The 21,689-nt window shown below is 40.1% G+C and overlaps 1 protein-coding gene across 1 annotated transcript in view; it reads left to right on the plus strand.

The window, feature by feature from the left end:
- The first annotated feature begins 5,258 nt into the window (after positions 1–5,258).
- Positions 5,259–21,689, plus strand: part of LOC126203927 (clathrin heavy chain) — a 146,713-nt gene continuing 130,282 nt past the window's right edge. Inside the window, exon 1 of the mRNA XM_049938323.1 lies at positions 5,259–5,573. Coding sequence (XP_049794280.1) covers positions 5,532–5,573 — 42 coding nt within the window. The 5' untranslated portion in view covers positions 5,259–5,531. The remainder of the gene's footprint in view (positions 5,574–21,689) is intronic.

Raw genomic sequence — 21,689 nt, forward strand, 5'->3', positions numbered from 1 at the left:
CAGATGAAACCAATTCCCTATTGATATCACCACCATCATTCCATTAGAAAATGCAAAAGATTACAAAATTCTTTTTAATCTTTTGAATCCTTATGTGGCATACGTGCTACATCAGCTTTTTTCTTTCTTGCTTGGGGAATAAAACAATACTATACTTATGTATGTGTTTAACTGGGGACCTAGAAACAACAGAGGCTTCGTCCCAGCCCTAGCCCTCGGTGGTACACAACCCCCACAAGTCTACAGCAGTCCACTCACCACACGCGCCCCACACTGAACCCAGGGTTATTGTGCAGTTCGGTCCCCGCAGTATGCCCTTCCCCCCCCCCCCCCCCCCCCCACCCGTGAATGTCTCATTCCAGATGTGTGTGACCCCAATGTTTGCGTGGTAGAGTAATTATTGTGTACGCATACATGGAGACAGTGTGCGACAATCGCTGACAGTGTAACTGTGGCGGAATAAGGGGAACCAGCCCGCATTCACATGGAAAACCGCCTTAAAAAACCATCGACAGGCTGGCCAGCACACCAGACCTCAACACTACTCCACTGGGATTGTACATCACTTGTTTTTGTTTCTCAACATTCCCACTAGTTGGTAGCATCTACTTGAAGTAAGCTGTCTTTTGTAGTGTCAGCAAGTGTTAGAGAAGGTTAATTTCTTTGTTTAAGGAATTTTGGACTAGTGTGTGTTTCGAATATGCTAATGCACCCTGCTCTATAAATGTTTATTTCATCACAAGGAAACAGCAATATATTTTTTAGTGTAGCACTGGGCAAACATTTAGCAATGACATACTTTCACATTCCAATGGCATTGTTTTCAGAATTTTTAGGTGTTTGAATTGAGTTTTCTGCATGCTTACTATTTAAGACACTAAATTTTAGCTTTTTATTTTGTCCCAGAACAATGTATTGGCCACAGATATAAAATTTCCATTCATACTATCAAAGCTGAAGATGTAAGAGGTTCTGACCTACTGTGAGTTCAGCATGTATTATTACTGTAATATATTGCTGGCTGGAAGGCTTCTGCATAAGTGCTGGTATGTATAAAAAAATTAAAAAAACATTTGGTGTTTAAGTCTTGTGGATGGTTAGCACACTAGGAAAGTTGTAATCAGGATCAGAATTTTATTGTCTCATAATCTACATGGTAAATCATTTTAGTGTACAGGAGACTCATCAAGCTTGTAACTACAATAGATTGTACATGGAATACAACATTTACCATAACTATAAAGTATATATATCCTATTAAATAGTCAGATCATCATTAAAAAATACATCAATAATGTAATTGCATTTTTGAACAATAGTGCTATATAATTTTCTTTTTTCTGAAGCAATTTCGATCTTTCGAAAATTTGACTTTTTTAATTTTGTGTATTTTCATCCCCATATACTGTGCGGCCTGCACAAAAAGATTAAGTTTATATGTAAGAACCATGAAACTTTCTTTTTTCTGGTTTCATATCCGTGCCAGAAGTTACTTGGAGTAAACAATTCTGGATTATTATTTGCAAAAAGAATTTTCATATAAATACAGTGAGGGAACATTTAAACATACTAAGTCTCTTTAATAGTGGCTGACGAGGTTGTCTATGCTTAGCACTACATGTTCCTAATAATTTTCTCCTCTAAAATTGCTAGCATTTCCCCAAAAGACAATGTCATATCTCACTATTGCTTCAACGTAGCTACAGTTCACTACCTTCTCCGTGTCTTTGGCAGTGACATAGCAAATGCCAGGCTGTTCAGTTTATTTTTTATTCTATATATTTCTGTCCATCTGCGTTCCTAAGAATTTAATACATTCTGCTTCATATAGTTCCAGACTTCCATGTACGATTTGAATATCATTTATTTTATATTGTTTAGTCTTAAACTGCATAAGCTGTGTTTTTGAAATATTTAGTTTTAGGCCATTTAGATGGAACCACAAGTCTGGATTTTCTAGACTTTTTATAACATTTTCAGGAATTTCTTCTGCATTTTAATTTACCATCAGTATTGTGTGTCATAAGTGAATAAAACTGAATGACATTTATGGCTGTCATTCATGTAAATAAAGAAGAAATATTAAGCCTCAAATTGATACTTGTGGTACTCCCTTGTGTGGTAGTTCTCCATTTCGAGGAGTATTTTCCTCTATCTCATGTTATGACTATCCTTTGCTGTCTCTGTCAGAAAAGATTACATCCCTTTGAGGCAGTGCATATAATTCCGTATTTTTGCACTTGATATAATTGTGAGTGGTTTACACAATCGAATGCTTTGAATAGGTCACAGAAGATACTGGTCTTTTTTGTGATTTATGGTGGAACTAACTTTATTTATGAATTTATTAATTGCATAAATTGTGCTGTTGCCTTTTTGGAAGCCAAATTGATTTTTGCTGTGTTAAATATGTGACAAATTTTGAATTTGGATTGCAACAATCGTTTCAAACATTTTAGAAGATACCCAGAAGAAGGGAAACTGGAATAATGGTTTCATTTATGTGTATTTTAGAACTCCTGAAAAGCCACCTCCTTCATGATTGATTATTTCAGACAGTGAGTGTGCAATTACACCTGAAGCTGCTTTGATGGTTTTTCATCCCATCCCAAAGAATTTTTATTTTTTAGGCTTAACATAGTTTTTTCTACGTCTTTTGCTGTTACTTTACCAAATGTTATTCGACTCTCATTCTTGCTCCGACTTGACCCAAATAAATGTACATTAACTTGATATGAATCTACATCAACATCAGATTTTGCTACTGTTAAATTAAACCCCATTGGTTTTGCAGTAAATTAAGATTCTAATCGTTCGTGGGATGTGTGTCAGATCTGTCATTACCTAAAACATTTGTGGCAATGACAGCATTTGTAAATTAAAATTTTAGCCAGTCGAAGTGTTATTTGATGTTTCAGTTGTAAATTGTTTTCACCTAAGTGGCAGTTACTTTCAGGTAATGACTGGAAGTACCAATAGTAAGGTGATAATTTAGTGATTCTGAATGAATTATTTTGACATTCATTTGTGTGATTGGCAGCTTCTGATTTTTTTTTCTTGTATCAAAGTTTTACATCGGACTATTATAGTCATAGAATCCCGAACCCTTCCTCCTCTGCATTAATCAAAAAAATTAAATATCATTCAATAAATAAGCTACGCTTTGTTCCTGTAGAAAGGCAAGGCTGTTGCTTTTAACCCCATCATGGAACTCTTCCTCAACCCTGAGGTGTGTGTAATATTCTGGAATTATAGCATTTATGTTGGTTCTGTGATCCTCAAATCATCTTTAATGTTAAGAAATAAATCACATCTGCAGTAAATTACCAGTACTGCTGAAAAAATATAGTAGTCACAAAAACCATTTAGTGAATAATGCATTCCTTAACTCAATGACAGGACTGGACTTCTATTTATTTTTTGGACAACAATAAAGTGTAATCTTGTTATGCTTATTTCAGTCTTGGGTTAATGCTTATGAGAAGTAGTCCACTACTGGGAACATTTTTCCTACTGCCAGTATCTCATCATACCATGAATTTAGAATTAATAATTAACACATTTTTATCTTTCAGGTTCACAAGCTGTAAATAGTTCCTTAATAAGCCAACATTAACATCATGTATGGAAAGTGATGCAACATTACTTTTGATGCAATGAGACAGGCTGCATTCCTGTGTTGCATAGAAAAAACACTAAGCACTAATGAGAGCGAATTTTATCCATATTGGATGCTGTTGAACCCCATGTGACTTTTCCTTCATAGGGTGTACAAAATATTCCACTACCAGTCAGACAAGGCTGAAACTGATCATGTAATGAACAAATAATCTATTGTGACTGGTAGTGGAAATTTTTCTACACCCTATTAATGACAGCATTTGAACAGTTTTTACTGCTATTTTTACTACTTGCAAACTTTTTTTGAGAACGTTGGGGGAGGGGGCACAGGGACAGAGAATTTTGTTCCCCAAAATTGGTTCACTTCCAAGGAAGCAGGAAACTGAGATGAAGGAGGTACTATCCATTTTGCCATAAAAAACAAAAATGGTTTGTGTGTATGCAGCATGACAACTACACTGTTTCTACAGCATCAAATACAACAGCTGCAAACCCAGTAACTAATATAAAAGATTTCTTAACAATTTAAGAGACCTGACCATCCTGACACTACAACAAGAATGTGGGTGGAGTTGATTGAATGGATCAAAGTGTAAATCAGTACACAATAAATATCCATAACAGTAAAATATACTGGGCTCTTTTCAGTTGTTTATTGCATGTCACTGTATACAATGTCTTGATACTCTAACCCAAAAGTAAATATATCTTCTATCGTAAAATTAATTTGACACCACTGAAAGGGACTGAACGAACCCTAGGCTCCTTTTTAATTTGACGTATGTGACACTACTGAAAGGGACTAAACGAACCCTAGAATCCATTACTACAGCAGCAGTGGGATGGAATGAAGCATCTGATTAGGAAAATACAGAATAAATGTGTTGGAATAATCTGCAAGACGGCCTGTACAGAGTGCAAGAAATTTAATTTGGGGCTGTGTTGGATGTTTCGCTGCTTATCACACCAAATAATTCATTGGTTTCGTTATTTGTACTCTTGTTTCATTTATATCAGTGAAACGTGTGTAACCTTTTCATATGAATGTACGTTTTGTTCGCAACAGTTTAGCATTGCACGAATGGTACCGTATATTGTAGAACTAGAATGATAAAAATTGCTTTTTCCACTTTAAACGCTTCTTTTTCAAGATGAGAAAGCCATAAAAGAAAAAAAAAACTCTGGCACTACTGTGTTGACGTAATCTTGCGCTGCATGATCAAGTACGTTATACAATGATAGACGCAACAGATTCACTTTACCGTGCCATATATTAATTTGACTAGTATTGCCTGTAGGTTTGGCTGTACAGCTTGTTTGTTAAAATTAATTCAAGTTTAAGTTATTGTAATATTTTAATTGCTCGAAGTAGACATAAAAAGTATTAAAAATCAAAGTACGCAATAGTTCGCAAGTGAAGCGCCACACATCACATAGAAAGAATAATCTATTACTACTAAATGTCTTACTTCCACCGGCAATTCTTACTACCAACTCCGTAACACATGTCACTCGTAACACCTCGCATCAATAAATGCCTGTCGCGCTGCGCAAGGTGTTCATGTGGCATGTTCCTAAGAAGGGTGTGCTTCCGCAATCACTTCTGAGACAGATGTCTTTGATAGAGAAACTATATTTACAGAATAGCGCTCTTGTACAGTTATATTTATTCACGCAGTATTTAGCGCACAGTAACATCACTTACTTTTTAAGAATCGAGATGAATGCTTTGGATTGTGCGCAGTGATACACCGCAGGACTATTTCCAGTGTGGCAGTGGGAAGCCATGTTGGGTGGCAGTGAGTGGCAGTTTCAGTCGTGAGTGCGATTAGTTGTAAGGTGGACATTTGGAAAGGAGCTAAATACTAACACAATAATATCGCCGTGGACTCTATGCAGCTGTAACCACCATGACGCAGATGTTACCGATACGGTTTCAAGAGCACCTACAGGTGAGACATAGCGTTATTTAAAAGACGCCAAGTAGCAAGGTGCCGCAGATTCATGAAGAAATTGCAGCTGGAAAGTTAAATTGCTGAAGAGAACCACTTCCTAGATTAAACTGTGTGCTGGAATATATTGCAATTGACTGTTGGTTTGGGCGAAAGGTGCTTTTTAGTGAAGAGAGCAGTTGTGACATAAAGTGTAGTAGTGCTGTACACGCAATAGCTTACACTAGAGTTTTTAACCTGGTGTTCCAGTAATATTTTAGACTGCTTTCCTTTACTTTGATACTAAGTAATGGTTACAAAAAGTCGGAGATGAGAATAGTAATACGCCATGGAAGACGTCCGCAAGGAAGGGTTAGTACTATCAAAATCGAATTCCTTTCTGAAAATTTGATATTTCGCAGTATGGGACTTCCAGTTAAGACTGTTGAAGAAATAAAAACTGTACTGCGCCCAGTCGTGACATTTCGATGCCGAATTGCGTAATGAAGCGAGTGTTACGCAAACCAAACGGTGGCTCCAAATCTTGAAAAGAAACCTTTAACTTTATTGTAGAGTGCCCTTTAGTTGATTTCATCTATAATTTGAAAGTATCATACAGTAATCTAGCGTCAATTGACATCTCAGGTGCAGGAGGCATGCCACTTAGCTCGTAGAGCTCTCGTATTTGTGACAGTGTATGCCACTTCCACTTGTTATATCGCTATGAGCGAATGAGCTCGTGCTAAACGCAACAGCCCTTTCAAAATATTGTGCAGTATAAAGTAGGTGTTCGTTGTCGGGAAACACCCACGGTATATCTCTTAATATTTTCTGCCAGAACATGTTCCGAAACATGTGCAGTGTTAAGCCAGATCATTGAAATGACATGTACTAATCCAGTAGTTATCCAGAGTATGTATGCTGCCGTGCAATGAATTGTCAGTACAGAGGATTGCTTTCTCCGGATAAATGGAGATTAAAAACCCACTCAGTCTTTTTAAGCATCCGCTTTCTCAAACGGAAATCAAAACCAATATTGATCACATACAAAGTGGACGAAGTGTTCAGCCGTATGTCAATTTGCAATACGTTCATACTAGGACAAATGAATAAGTTCTGACGTGATATTAGTAGCTTTATATTGTCGGTCTTTCCAAAATAGTTCACTTGTATTTTTAATACGAAGTAGTTTTGAAATGGGAGTTACAGTTACTACGGCAAAAGCTTAATTGTTAAGATCAGCGTAAAAATGCTGGCGTAGCTTGTGGCCTACGTATATTTAGTTAAATATTGTAGAACTGATTTAAACAATGGTTGCAGCAGTTTTTAAATCCATGGTCTACTTTGATAAAAATCACTTATATCCAATGTCCTCAACAATGTTTACGCAAGCCCTTACTCGTTCTTCCACTGTTCTCATAACTCATACCTGGTGGATCACTTTAGGTCTTAAGAAATAACACCTTGCACTGGTTCCTACCATCTGTAATGTTACTGCACTCCTTCCTTTGACCTCTTTGTCTGAAGATTTTTTTGAAAGCACCGTTCTTTCGAGCTTTTAACGTTTTGTCTGCTTGTTATTCGGTTCTGTACTAAAGTTTGTTCCACGAACAGTATTTGAATCTTCTTTCAGTAGTTGGAAAAATTAAGTCGGCTGGCTCTTCTTCCATCTGAAGTCACTTGCGAGTCAGCAAGCAATGTTTCTACCCACTGTATAAATCTCCTATACGACGAAACAAACTTTTCTCCACTGTAATATATTTGAATATCCATGATACCAGTTCTGTGTAAATGTCTGTTACACCACTCCTAGATTTTCAAATATCTTGATGTGGTGTAAAATGCTTTTCAAATAGCTCTCAAAAGTAACAAGTTTTTCTGCATTTGTTAGTGCAGAATGAGAGCCTTGGTTCTCGTATAGTCGAGTTATTTTAACTGAAGCTCCTAAGCTCTGGTTGAACACGTTTTCAGTTTGGCAGTATGATTCCATGTTAATTGTGCAGACTTAAGCATGTGAACGTGGATTGAAGTACAGTATTGAAACATACATTTTGTGAATGTTAGTTTCTCGTAGCGTTTTGACAATTTTTCCAGTTTTTTCAGAGCTTAGCCCTAGTCGTAGGACGTAGAACTCAGCCTTTCAGCTGTTCTGCTGCCATCTAGAAATACCTTCTTGATAATGTTTCATTGCAAAATTGTATTGGTATCAAGAACAAAAATAATAAAGTGTATTGTACCACGAAACATCAGTGGCAATGTTGGGCCTAACGTTACCCGTATGATCGTCAGCAGAATTGATCCAGCCGTTGCTGATAAGGCGCTTTAGCAGTAAGTGTTCTAGGAATGCGTAGTAAAATCTATTACGTAAAATATTTGTGGCGAAATAGGCAGCTGAAAAATCTGGATGTAACCTAGTTTAGATATAAAATAGATAAGGTCTTAAAAAATTATGCACTGATCAGCGTTCACACTGTGTTGAATATAACACTGCTTTATTGGACAATAGATCCAAATTAAGCTTGCTGAGGGGGATAGTCATCGTCTCCAAATACTTGAAATTTCAGGAAATTCTATTTAAACTGGGGCGATATTAGCCAGAATGTGGTATAAATTGAAACTATTACGTCCTATGAAGACCTTTATAATTCAGCTGGTGTTAGGCGAAAACTTTCGAACCTTGACGGACTCGTCCCGCTATGAGATATGATACTGTCTACTGTGGCATTAGCCTCAAGCATTCACTCCTCTCTTCGTAATTGTTTCTGACAGTCATAGAACTGTTCGACCGGAGAGATTGTTTAAGTATCTCAACACGATCAAGTCTAATAAAGAACTGTTGGCGAAACCTACGTTGTTTGGCGGTTGTCGCACTTAAACATTCAGAACAAGCAATTTCACAGAAATTCAGTTCCAGGTTTATTAAGGAGAAAAATGGAATGGACTTTTGTGATGATACCTGGATTTGCCGGAAGCAAAGCGTTACAGTGAAATACATGAAATGACTGCATTAAAATGTCTTTGAATTTCCCAGCTGGTTTGAAATAGAGCATGTTTGGCCGTGTGGGAACATGTCAGTTAACACAGCAATGTAATTAGTTTCCACACAGATTGTACTTCGGCAAGTAAAGCATGCCATTCTCTAGGCTAGGGTGCTGTAACGGAGCCAATGAGAGATTCGCGTGTACATGAAGGACGGTTAAATATGTACGTTGCAACGTGGTTCCCTCGTGGCCTTCTGCTCACTAAACGCTCCCACATTTTCATGAATGAAGCGTAAAGCAGATGTTGTCCTTCTGTCGCTACTGAACTCGTTACAGCCCTCAATGTATTCCAGACAAGATTGGACAACTGCTCGTATTTGTATGGATAACGTGTCGAAGCATAGAAAGTCTAAAAAGAAGTATTGCGTGTGTTGTTGGATACCACCTAGATATTGAATAGTCCCTGAGAAATTTTGTCGCTGAAGTAATGGTTTAAAACCGTACACTGAGCAACTAATGTAATGCTGTCTGCATGCCTGATCATTTCAGCGTGTAAAACCAAATACACGTCTCTGGTAACTAGTAACCTAGAAGTGAACTGATTAGGGTATGCGGTCTTTGGAGCTTATTACTCGGCCAACCAATGAAAAACAGAGAAAGTTGTGGGGAGAGTTGTCACTGATATTGGTGTGGCCGGAAATGAAGACTTGGCCTCGAAATTTTGCTGGTCCATTGTGACGTACCGGCGATGTAGGCGAACTGCCAGAACATCAGCTGTGGATCCTATTCTTGGATTACTGCGTCAACACTCTAACGCCCTGCGCTCTAGGAGCCTACCACAACGGCAGGTGCAGGGAGTGGAGAGCTGAAAACAGCAGTCATCGCCCTTTCGTGGCCTTTATCTCGTCGGAAACGTTTCCGTCTTAAAATAGCTATGGGCTTACTTGATTATTACAATTTTTATGATAATCAAATTTCGTAAGAACTTCTGTTAGGCGAGTTGTGATAGTTTTTCTAGCTGCAGCACGTTTGACGCTGACAGACCCGGTGACTATTTTTGCGCTCTACAATCTTACTCGTAAGCCAAAAGTAAAATTTGAGCGTGGATGTAGTCGGTGGCCTTTTTTCCGCTCACAGCCACCTGAGACGTGATTTGCTTTAAGTTTACGTCCAAAGAAACAAAGCGTTTGTGAATATGAAATGTGAACGAAGATATTAGATTACGCTTTGAACATATGCCTGCAGCGTGTTGACGAATAAACACTCACTGTAGCATCACTTGAAAATGCGAATGTCTATTTGACATGCTGAGACACGCAGCTGTCAAGAGACAAAAGATTACGGTAGCGGCGGCGACACGTCATCAGCAAACGTGCAGGACGCTACGACCAGCTTATCGGCGGTCTGATATTGATCAGAAGCGTAGGGAACGACGCTCGGCTGGCTGTAAGATTTCATTGAAAGGGCGTTGTAATTACATCAGGGGTAATCAGTTTTAACTTTTAATTCTTTCAAATCTCGTATTTCTTCCAGAATAAAAACGAATCGGTGGTGTATTTAAACTAACTATGCATTTTCTTATACCAAGATGGTAGGTTGTGTGAAGACTTAAATGCCAAATTTAGTGCTAAGATCGCAAGATCATAATTTTTTATATGAATGATTTATTTTAACTTGGTTGATGCTTTATCTCCGGTATTATGAATGCCGTAGCACTAAACAGTGATTGGTGTTTGTATATTAACTAGTTAACACAATTTTTAAAAAGTAGGGAAAAGATGTCATTTACCCAACAACCATGCAAAGAAAAACGTTGTTTTAGTTTGCTCGATCCGTATTTTCCCAAGTTGGGGTTAATGTTGAAGGTTGAATAGTTAAATGTGCTTAAAATGCATGTTTTGGTTCTCCAGGCTTGCAGCCACACTCTTATTCCAGCACTACGTCCCTGTGTACTTTAATATCGTGTTGTTAGTGAAGCCTGTCTTTCCCATACTTTTGGCCTTATTGTTTACAGCCGTTGCTAATTCTAGTGTTTTTTATCAGCTTTCCACGTATAGCCCCATTATTCTTTGCTTGTAGAATGATAGTATGTAATGGCATAAAATGCCATGTTTGTTTCCATGCAGTGTTTAATTACGCTATAAATGTTACTATATACATGATCATATTCATAATCATATTTAGACCATTCGGTCATAGGGTTCCAAACTATGGTTTCTGATGCTCGTGCATATTTGTTCTGATCTTAACAATGAGCGGACGCTTTACATCAGTGATAAAGCCAGTTTATCATCTGGTAGTTACAAACTATATAATGTAGAGATGTGGGAAGTGAAAAACTGTTTGGATGTTTCTTCATGAACAGAAAATCGTGACGTCTATTTGACAAGTCAAAAATAGACAGGTATTGAGTCTTCAAATGAAGTGTCCCAGCTGACAGCTACAATAAGCATATAAAGCAAAGCAAATGTGCACAGCCAATGAACATACTGGTTGGTTAAATGTTGAATTTGGGGTACGACGATAGATGAATTTTTCTACATCAGAAGTTCCCACGGAGGATAAACGAGACATGAAAAAAGAATTTCAGAAGGCGTGGTTTGAAAAAATTCTGCTAATATTTGAAAATATGATTCTTAGTACCAGAAAATTTTATAAGCTTTTTGCGGTACAGCTTTGTTTGAATGTGAAAAGTGGACAATAGGGGAGAAAGAAGTGAAATGATTAGAAGCATTTGCAATGTGGTGTTAAATGAGGCTATTAGTGTGTGACTAACATAGCGGATTTAGGACCATTCGACACACCTAGCTTTTTATAACTTGTCTGTTGGCTTATAGTGAGACAAAACCCCGTATCGTAACTACCAGTGTAGGAATGAAGGGCGCCCTTTTTCCAAAAACAAAATTTTCAACATCGTCCCTTTCTAGGGGTTTCTTCCCCCAACGTCCCGGCCATTTTATAACCACCAAGAAAAAGTCTGAAAGGCGCCACTGTCTCGCTAAAGACTAATATTTTTCCAGAATGAGATTTTCACTCTGCAGCGGAGTGTGCGCTGATATGAAACTTCCTGGCAGATTAAAACTGTGTGCCCGACCGAGACTCGAACTCGGGACCTTTGCCTTTCGCGGGCAAGTGCTCTACCAACTGAGCTACTAATATTTTTACTTGAGAGCCACCCATATATTTAACAAGAGAAAGCGTAGGAGTCAGTTCGGAAGATTGAGGTGTGGTATAAGTGCATAACTTATTGTGTGTAGTTTCGCGGTATTATCTACAGATGTATAGCCTGTCATAACCGTGGTGAAAATCGCGGAAATTGACGTAAGGTTTTGTCAAAGCGGTACCGGCTCTGTAGTACTGCCTGGTGATTGGTTTTAGTTTCTCCAAAAGCTACGTATGACAATCTCAACATACAAAAAAGGCTTAGTTACCGACCTGTTCAGCTGATTCACTTGAAGAAATTGATTCAGATTGTAGCGCTTCGCTTCAGGAATGTGGTGATAGACTGTCTCGGCCGTGGCAACTTGACGCAAGTCCTTCGGCTCTTGCTTGAATTGCTTCAAATACGCCACCCTCGTGTTTTTCCACTGTCAGCAATCGTGGTATCCATCTTGCTGATAGGTTTTTGTCTCCAAGTTGCGTAAAATATTAAGTGCTGTTGCCATGCACTACTTTGCAATTTTGGCCAACAGTCCGTCATGTTGTGATTCTTTCGGTAATCAATTCTGGTGGACGATTCTTATCAGAACAGAGTAATGGATCACGTTTACATTCGTTCGAGAAATAAGTTCTTTGACGGCGAAGGACAACCGTAAGAAGCATCCAATTTCGCTTTTCCTTAGACAGTCTGCTTTTGGGAGGGGAAACATAACACCGATCGATATTGCTGTTTTCCATCTCCGCAAAAACCATGTATCAGAACTTCCTGAAATGACTGCCAAATCCAGTCCCTGATATCTTTTAGCTTTGTCAAGCAGACGGTGTGATAGTGTTAGACTACAGAACGAAAGGCCCAGGGTTCAATCTGCGTTCAGACCTACGATTTTCACTTATCACTTCGTCCACCTACGGCAATGTTTGTTAAAGCGTCGTTGCACCCGTGAGGAGTAAATGTTTAATTGGTTTCCCTATAAACGACCATGTAAGTCAGCACAGATGTCGGAGGAAGGCGACGGCATACCACCTCCAGTAGGGTCATCCTAGTGAAGCACTAAGATCTTCAAACCTACTTTCGGGCTGCACAGCGCATACTAAATTGACACCAATTTGCTGTGTGACTGCTTCGTTCACTGGTACATGGGGCAGGTTCGAGAAATTTTTTCACGAGTCACGTACGCTGATGTGACAAGTCATGGAATAGTGATATGCACATGCGCAGGGGCGGTAGCATCGCGTACATAATGTATACACAGAATACCACATTTCAGGCATTACCGCTCACTTAAGACAACGCAGAGGCACACTTCTCACTTAACGACAGAGAGTAGCGGCGTTTGCGTAGTGTCATTGCTAATAGACAAGCAAGAATGCGTGCAATATCCGCAGAAATCAATGTGGGGCGTACGACGAACGTGCCGCGAAATTTGGTGTTAACTGTGGCAGCAGTCGACCGACGCGATTGCCTTTGCTAACGCCTCTCCTGGGCTCGTGACCTTTTCGGTTATACCATAGACGACTGGAAAACCGTGGCATGGTCAGATCAGTGTCCCGGTTACAGTCGATAGGAGCTGATAGTAGGGTTACTGTGGCGCAGGCCCCACGAAGCCATTGACTCGGGTTGTCAACAAGGCATTGTGCAAGATGGTGGCGGCTATATAATGATGTGGGTTGTACTTAACGTGGAATCCACTGGGTCCCCTGGTCCAACTGAACAGCTCATTGACTGGAAATGGTTGTTAGGCTACTTGGAGACCATTTGCAGCCTTGAGTGGACTTAATGTTGCCAAACAACGATGTCATGTCACTGGGCCAAAACTGTCCATGATTGGTTTAAAGAACATCCAGAAGAATGTTTTAGCCATCCAAGTCGCTCGGCATTGTCATAGAACGTTTATGGGACGTGATGGAGGGCTCAGCTAGTGCGTAGCATCCTGCACCGGCAGCACTTCTGCAATTATGGCAGGCTGTACAGGTGGTTCATTATTTCTGCAGGGGACTTCTAACGACTAGAGTCCATTCTACGTAGTTGCTGAACTACGTCGGGCAAAAGGTTAGACGCGATATTAGGAACTATCCCAGGACTTCCGTCACATCAGTGGTCGGCGCTAACGCCCTTCTCAGATTGTCGCCCCCCAAGCGGCGCTTGTCTCCTGCAGCTTAAACCGGCCCTGCTGGTATGTAGTGACCCGCCCCGTATATCGCAGCGTAAAAAGAAATGTCGGAAAATGGAGAACGTATAGCGACCTCCTTTATGAAGAGTAAGCGGCGGCTTAGAGGCTCGGCTAGCTGTTAGCTGTTCGGCTGGGCGCGGGAAGCGGTGAATCACGTAATGGGCTGCCTGCCACGTGATGCCTCGCCTACCCGCCCAGACACGCGTGCGCGAGGCAGCTTGCCTACAGTCTCCTCTCCGCGCCGTCCAAGGAGTCTGTCTTAAACCAGAGGAACAAGGCAGCCGACTCCTGCACGAGGAAATGGAATGGCAGAGCACTGCTACATATCAGCGACTGTCTAGATAAGAGCCGATAAGGGATCGAGAAGTAAAACCTTTCTCCGCCCACGTGTAAAGGACGCACATCTAGATTGTAGAATTTAAATTAACAAAGATACAAACGGTTTGAGTAAGAATCACATGTACGCAACTTGTAAAACTAAGTTTCTTGAACCGGTTTACCTTCCTTAATCTTCACTATAGATGCTTGCAGCCGTCAGCAGCCTTTCTCTATTTTTCTAAGCGCTAGAGTATCGGTTGGTATCGAGCTGACAGACTTGGTTTCTCTAATTTGGTGATCACTTTTTCTTTCTTCCACTATCGCAGAGTCGAAAGAATGCAGTGGCACCGTTTGCAATAGACGCTCGTCCCGCATACGGTAGTAGCGGACGAGAAGAGCATTGCCAGAAGGCGGAAATGGAGTCAGCAAGCATACTCCAGGAAAACCACATAGCCAGTTTGACAGTCGAAGGAACGGATATAGACGTGTGAAGAGTTCATCTTTCTTTGAAGGCGACTTCCACCTACTGAATAATTTGCTACGTACACAGATTCGCAAGACCAATATAGTTTCACACGTTATCCAAGGAAAAGCAAAATACGCTTTCGAAAGTTTTTGTACAAAACATATGGGGTGATAAACTTATATTTATCCCATAGCAGACAACCTGACATTTAATGCAGCATCTATACCTACATTGATCCTCAGCAAATCACACTTAAGTGCCTGACAGAGTTCATTGAACCACCTTCACAATAATTTTCTATTCCACTCTCGAACAGCCTGTCTGAAAATCAACACCTACGGCATTCCGTGCGAGCTGTGATTTCCCTTATCTTATTACGATGATTGTTTATCCCTATGTTGTTCGGCGTCATAAAAATATTTTAGCATTAGTAGGAGAAAGTTGGTGAGATCCCGCATTAGCGAAAAACGCAATTGTTCTAGTGTCAACAAATATTGTGCGTCTTCTGAGTGTTGTGACAAAAAATTGTGCTTCCGTTCGCCTTTCCCACAACTTTTTCTGTGTTTCCAATTTAAGTTGTTCGTAATTGTAATTCCTAGGCATTTAGTTGAATTTACTACCCTCAGATTTGGCTGATTTATCTTGTAACGTAAGTTTAACTGATAGTTTCTAGTACTCATGTGGAATGACCTCACATTTTCCATTTAGAGGCAATTGCCAATTTTCGCCGATACCTTTTCTAAGTAGTTTTGCAATTTTTCCTCTTCTGACTTAACTAGACACCAAACGACAGCATCATCTGCAAACAACCTAAGACGGCTGCTCAGATTGTCTCCTAAATCGTTTATGTAAGTAAGAAACAGCAGAGTACCTATAAGGCTACCTTGGCGAACGCCTGAAATCACTACCGTTTTACTCGATGACTTTCCCTCAGTTGCTACGAACTGTGAGCGCTCTTATAGGAAATCACGTATAGTGTCTCATAACCGAGACGATATTAAAAGTTAATTAAAAGCTGCTTGCGAGTTAGTGTCAAAAGCCTTCTGGAAATCTAGAAATAAGGAATCAATTTGAAATCCTTTGTCGATAGCACTCAATACTGTGGGAGTAGAGGTAGTTTAACAAGAACTAAGTTTCCAAAATCCGTGTTTGTGTCACTAGATCGTTTTCTTCGCGGTAATTGTTGATGTTCGTACACAATAAATTTTCCAGAATCTCGCTGCATGCGGACGTTAATGATATGGGCCTGTAATTTAGTGTATTGCTCCTATTTCCTTTCTTGAGTATTGGTGTGACCTGTCCAGTCTGTGACATTTCCAGTCCTTCGTTACGGATCTTTTGTCGAAAGAGTGGTTGTATGTGGTTGAGTATGGAGATATTGGATCAGCATAGTCGGAAAGGAACCTAATTGGTCTACAGTCTGGCCCAAAAGGCTTGCTTTAAGTGATTTAAGTTGCTTCACTATTTAGAGGATATCTACTTCTAAACTACTCATATTGGCAGCTGTTCTTGATTCTAATTCTGGAATATTTACTTCGTCTTCTTTGGTGAAGAGATGTCGGAAGGCTGTGTTTGCTAACTCTGCTTTAGCAGCGCTGTCATAGATTGTATTTTCGTTGCCATCGCGCAGAGAAGGCATTGATTGTATGTCGCCGCTGCCATGCTTCACGTACGACCAGAATCTCTTTGGATTTTCTGCTTAATTTCGGGACAGTTTCGTTGTGGAAACTACAAGCATTTCGCATTGCAGTCTGTGTTAAATTTAGAGCTTCTTAAAAGATCGCAAATTTTTGGAGATTTTGCGTTCGTTTAAATGTTTCATGCTCTTTCCGTTGTGTGCAACAGTGTTGAGTACCAAGGGGTCAGCTCCGTCGTTCGTTAATTTGGTGTAAGTAAATTGTTGTCGATACATCTCTAAGAGTTCGTCGCATCTGGTCCACACTGGCATTGTTAAATTGGAAGGAGTGGAAATTCTGAGGAAGCGTCAAGCGAATTTGATCTGCTTTTTGAATAGGTATATTTTTCGTTTGTGTGTGGATTTGAGTTACGGTATTGTCTCGCTACAAGGTGTGTTCACTAATCTCTGTATCCGTTTAGATGCTCGTCACTAGCTAAGGATTATTTGTTGCTGAAAGGTAAAGAGGAGTTTCACAGTTAGTGTCAAAGTGCTTTCCTTCTGCAGCATTGAGTTTGTAGAGCTTCGAACTGAATTGTGTTTTTGTGCTAAACATAACTTTAGACTGCACGAATTTCTCGAACTGCAGTACAAACATCGTGGAGTGTTGCAGGTGCTTTGTTGAAGACTGTCCTTCAGATAAAACGATAAGAAATAATCACACACGTGAACGGAACTATAAGGGGCCATTTCACATGTCTCGTGAATGCTAAGGTGTCTTACGGCAACGATGTAGTCTCCGAATGACTCGTGAAAGAAATCGAAGACCGCAGTATGGTATAGACGTGTGCCATACTGCATGAAGCATAGATTTCGAAGTATTCGACCGCATGGCGCAGATGGTGCAAATTCATGTTCCAGTACCTGTCTGCTGTAAAAATTGGCCCGATAACGCATTGTGCACTGATAGCGCACCAGATAGTGACTTTTTGTTGAAGTGGAGCAGCAGTTGGAAACAGGGTTTCTCTGTAGCCCAGTGGCGCCAGTCTTGTATGTAGACGTACCCATGGACATGAAAGTTGCACCTCATGGGTAAACCAGATCTGATAAGCATAGACCGCCCATCCGCGTAGGCCCCAATCATCTCATTTCCAAAAAACTTCGCTGTTCCACATCCCAGCATTCAAAGGTGGCACCGTTGAACTTTGTGAGGGGAAAAGATTAAATTTTTTAATGATCCTCAGAATGGATCAGGACATCCTGAGTTGCCGTGCTGAATGCCTTGTTGATGTAGTCGGCTTCTAACTGAATAAGCCTCTCACTTTTTACCGTCTCGTGGGTTACAATTGAGCCTGGTCGTCCTGGCTGGCCATTGCTGGAATTATCTAGGATCTGGCCTTTTCAGAACATTTCACCAACCTGTGAAAAACAGGAAAACATTACACATCTGTATCAGAGGATGCTTAAATTGTCACCACAATTACACTTCAGTGCTGTGCTGTACTGTAATCTCACAGAGGAAGTAATTAAGGATGTATTGGTCACTAACCCGAATGTACTATTGGACGATACATCCATAATTTGCGTTAAATTTATTTACGGTCAGCAAACGTTGTTCCAGGGTTACTGCTTACATTCTGAAAAGTGAAGACAGCGATGAGTGAGCTCTATAATTTGAGCCACACTACAGCAGTGTCACAAGAATAACTTTATGCCGCACATTATTAAACCTCAGTAGAAAAATACTAACACGTATTTTGCACCGCCCTGTACCTCTTGCAAGGACCTGCCTGTTCAGCACAGGAAATGTAGTCCATTATCATTCAGTTTGTGTTTAAGAAACATGTTCGTTAGTGGAACAGCTCGCTCAGTTTGTGTCGTGATAGTATGTTATCCAGGAATCGCGTCTTAACAGTATTGTTAGCCGTTGTACGTACTTTATTCGCCGAGAACATTTGACTACATGTGGTGACAGTGGAGGTCGTTCGTGGTGGTTCGCGCTGTACGGAACTTCGGAATCATAGTTAACGTTCTACATATTCCAACAGAATTGCAGCGATGTATTATCTTTGAAGTTGTCGTTAGAGAATGAGAGACATGTTAAATGGTGTGTCGGATTACAAATTCAGCGATCAGCCACCTTCATTCGTGGGTGACCATAGTATTCTCCCTCGTTTACTGCAACTTTCATTTCAAATCTGCAAATGAACAAAGATCTGGTTCCACGTTAAGCCACAGGTTTGCCCATAACTCATTGGGATAGCACCTTTTTAGCTGCTGGAGGCAAGTGTGCATATTTATTAATTACGTCAATTTTTCGTAAAAGAGCTGTGTGCTTGTGTTAAGGGGGCTCTGACTACAACGAAAATGTGTTCAGAGGTAAGCTGAAAATATTTGCAAGAAGCACTAACCCAGTTGTGTTGCGACCACCAAATGCAGACGGAATGGACTGAGAATATCCAATTGAAGCTTCGCACGCTCGAGCAGAGGTACGAACACTTCAGAAAACTAGTTAATGAAATTTAAAGTACAAAATCAGACAAGGTAGCTCTAGATACTGAAGAAGCCAGTTCAGAACTGAAACAAGTAGGATAAGCTGTATTATCTTTCCTGAATCTAATGTGAAATAAACGAAGCTACCAAAGTCTTGACTAGTGAAGTAGCGACTGCACAGTATACCTATGACGAAAATTTTGTGGCGTTTACTGTGGCATATGCCACCTAAGATCTTACTACACACTTCATAAGATACTGTAACCTCGTTTGCTTCAGAAGCCAAGGAAACCGCTGTGAACTAGTTCGGGTGTTAATACACACAGTTTTCATGCACCCAATAATCACCATATTAGAACTTAGCCAGAAAAACATCTGGACAAGGTAAGGAGCAGTGCTAAGATACTCGGATGAACTCCCCAGTGTGCGATGCTGCAGCCTACTAGCCAAAGAGCTTATGAAATTTGCCTGCTGAGAGCATCCAGCATGAGGTTAGACTGATGACTGCCAATCGCTGGATTACTTCCAATCGCTATATATTTTCGACGTTCTTTCCTGTACTTGCTGATTACCTCCACATATCTGCTGTTTTCAATGAAAATGTTACCAATATTAATGATCTGCCTTTACTATTAGCTTACTACAATATTAGTGTACCAAAGAATGTCTGCAGTCATGGAAAGTTAACTAAGAAATATGTGCTTCGGCAGTAACATGCCAATGGATCGTGAGATGTATAAAGACATCAAAAGCATTTTGTGGAGTGAAAAAGTAGACTTAACGTAACTTTGCATGGTCGAATAAAGTGACACTTTCAAATCTTCAACAGATTTAGCTCTTTTTTTTTGTATTAAAAGCGCTTATGCGTAGTTAAACTAGAATGCTTCGTACACATTGCCGTTTTGTATCTGTGGTAAAATGGAACAATTTAAGCTGAAACGGGTATAGTCAGGACAGTGAAACGTTAAAATCATGGCAATTCTATCCCCATTCATACAGAGCTGCTAGCCATTCCATTAATATCGCTATCATAAGGAACTCCGAACGTTCGGAAACATGTCAAGATATCGCTAGTAAAAAAATTGGGTCAGATGTGGGTGAGACTGAAGTCACTGACAGACTGAAATCCAGAATGTTTTAATGGTTTCGAAACTGCCGCACCATCTGAAGCATAGGTTACGAAACACCGCAGCGGTGTGTACTGTAGCGAGCTTATATGGCGGATTATAACACTTACCGGGGATATTGCACCACTTGGCAAAGGGCCAGATCAACAGAGCGCCCAGAATTCGTGACGAATCAAATCGTGTACGTCTCTTTTTCTTTCTTTGGGTTATAACTACGAAATTTTAGCAACTTAGATATCGCGTGGAAAAATGCTGAGCTTGCTTTGTAACTGAAGACATGTTCGTGAATATAGCAGGTCGGAATTTGGTCCACGAAAGGCAGTTCCTAATTTCAGACCAGTAAACTTTCGTCTATAGTTACACTTAGAAAGCCACGTTAGGTTATTTGATAGACGGTAATTGGACTAAAGGTGTGATTGGTCCATAGGTTCAGGTTGTCAGCAGTCTGCAAGTCGCGGTGTAGTAGTAGGGGGTTGTGATAAATTTTCTTTCTCTCTGTTCTGTGAACCCACTGCCACACCTGGCTCCCGTGAAGAGGTAAGAGTATGCTAAATGCGAGTGAGGTTTCTTTCAACAGCTTGGATACGACGTTTCCTCCGTACCAGTAGAACGGGATTCAGTAAACTTGGTTTCCAAGCCACAAAAATCAATGTAATGTGTTGTTGCAAGTAAATATTTATTTGATCGATCAGATTTGTCCATTCTTTCCTGTAAAGATCTGTCGACCACATCACTGTATCCTGATCGCTGTTTACCTAAGTCCCAGTCCACTTGTACCTACCATACCTTCCTCCACGTAAGTCATGACATGGCAAATGAAAATTTTTGCATAGAGATTCTATGTTGTTGTTAAACGTGGAGTGAGTTCATCTACGAATAAAATTCCTTGTGCACCCACCTCCCAGCTTTTCTGTGAAACTCTGAAGGGCAGGCAAAACTGTAACCACATACGTAGACGGTTTCAATGGGCGGTGGTCACTGTGGCTAACCACATATTATCTCACTTTACCGCTCAGGGGCCAGTAGTCTCCCTGCCAACCACTTAATTGTTGCCTAAAATGTCGCTAGATGGCAGTGCAGGTCTTCTGCACAAATTTTTGCCGCGTATTCAGAAAAATAGTAGATACTTCATTGTTGGCACTGTTCTTGGAAGCGGCGTACAGTATTCTCTGTAGCTCTTTTTATACTACTATTTTTGGTAAGTAATTGCTTAAGTTTGTGTTGAACATATGTCTATGTGTAATGTAACTTCAAATTGAAATAGAATTTTCCATGTTTTACAGACAAATTTCTGTGGGGTTAGTGCTGCTAACCACCGCCCTTCTGCTCCATCAGTATGTCTAGCCAAAAAGGAATAACTGAGGACGAATGTTACCGAATTTTATTTGAAAAAATACCTTCTAGTGACAGCAGTGTTGACTGTGATGGCAGTGATGGAAATGACCCCACATTAACGACAGGCTGTGCAAGTTCAAGCCTTGTGTGCAGTCGTGTGTCGAGCAGTAGTGATTCTTGGGATGACAGTGAAATTGGTCAGTGAAAATGTTTTACCATCTGCTGTTCCATCAAGTCACGGTAAACTGGAGCCAAGAAACAAGTGTTGACCAAGTGCCATTATTTATTGGAGAAGGTGGTGTGATTGCAGAAATAAAGAACAAAGTGAACCTAAATCCTGTTGTTTTGTGAATTTTTCGATGAAACACTAATAAGTGTTCCAAACTAATTTGTATGCTACACAGAAAGGCAAAACTTTCGTACCCACCAACGAAGTTGAAATTAAGACTTTTATTGAAATAAATCTTCATAT

Source organism: Schistocerca nitens, chromosome 9, assembly GCF_023898315.1.
Source record: "Schistocerca nitens isolate TAMUIC-IGC-003100 chromosome 9, iqSchNite1.1, whole genome shotgun sequence".
Classification (NCBI taxonomy): Eukaryota; Metazoa; Arthropoda; class Insecta; order Orthoptera; family Acrididae; genus Schistocerca; species Schistocerca nitens.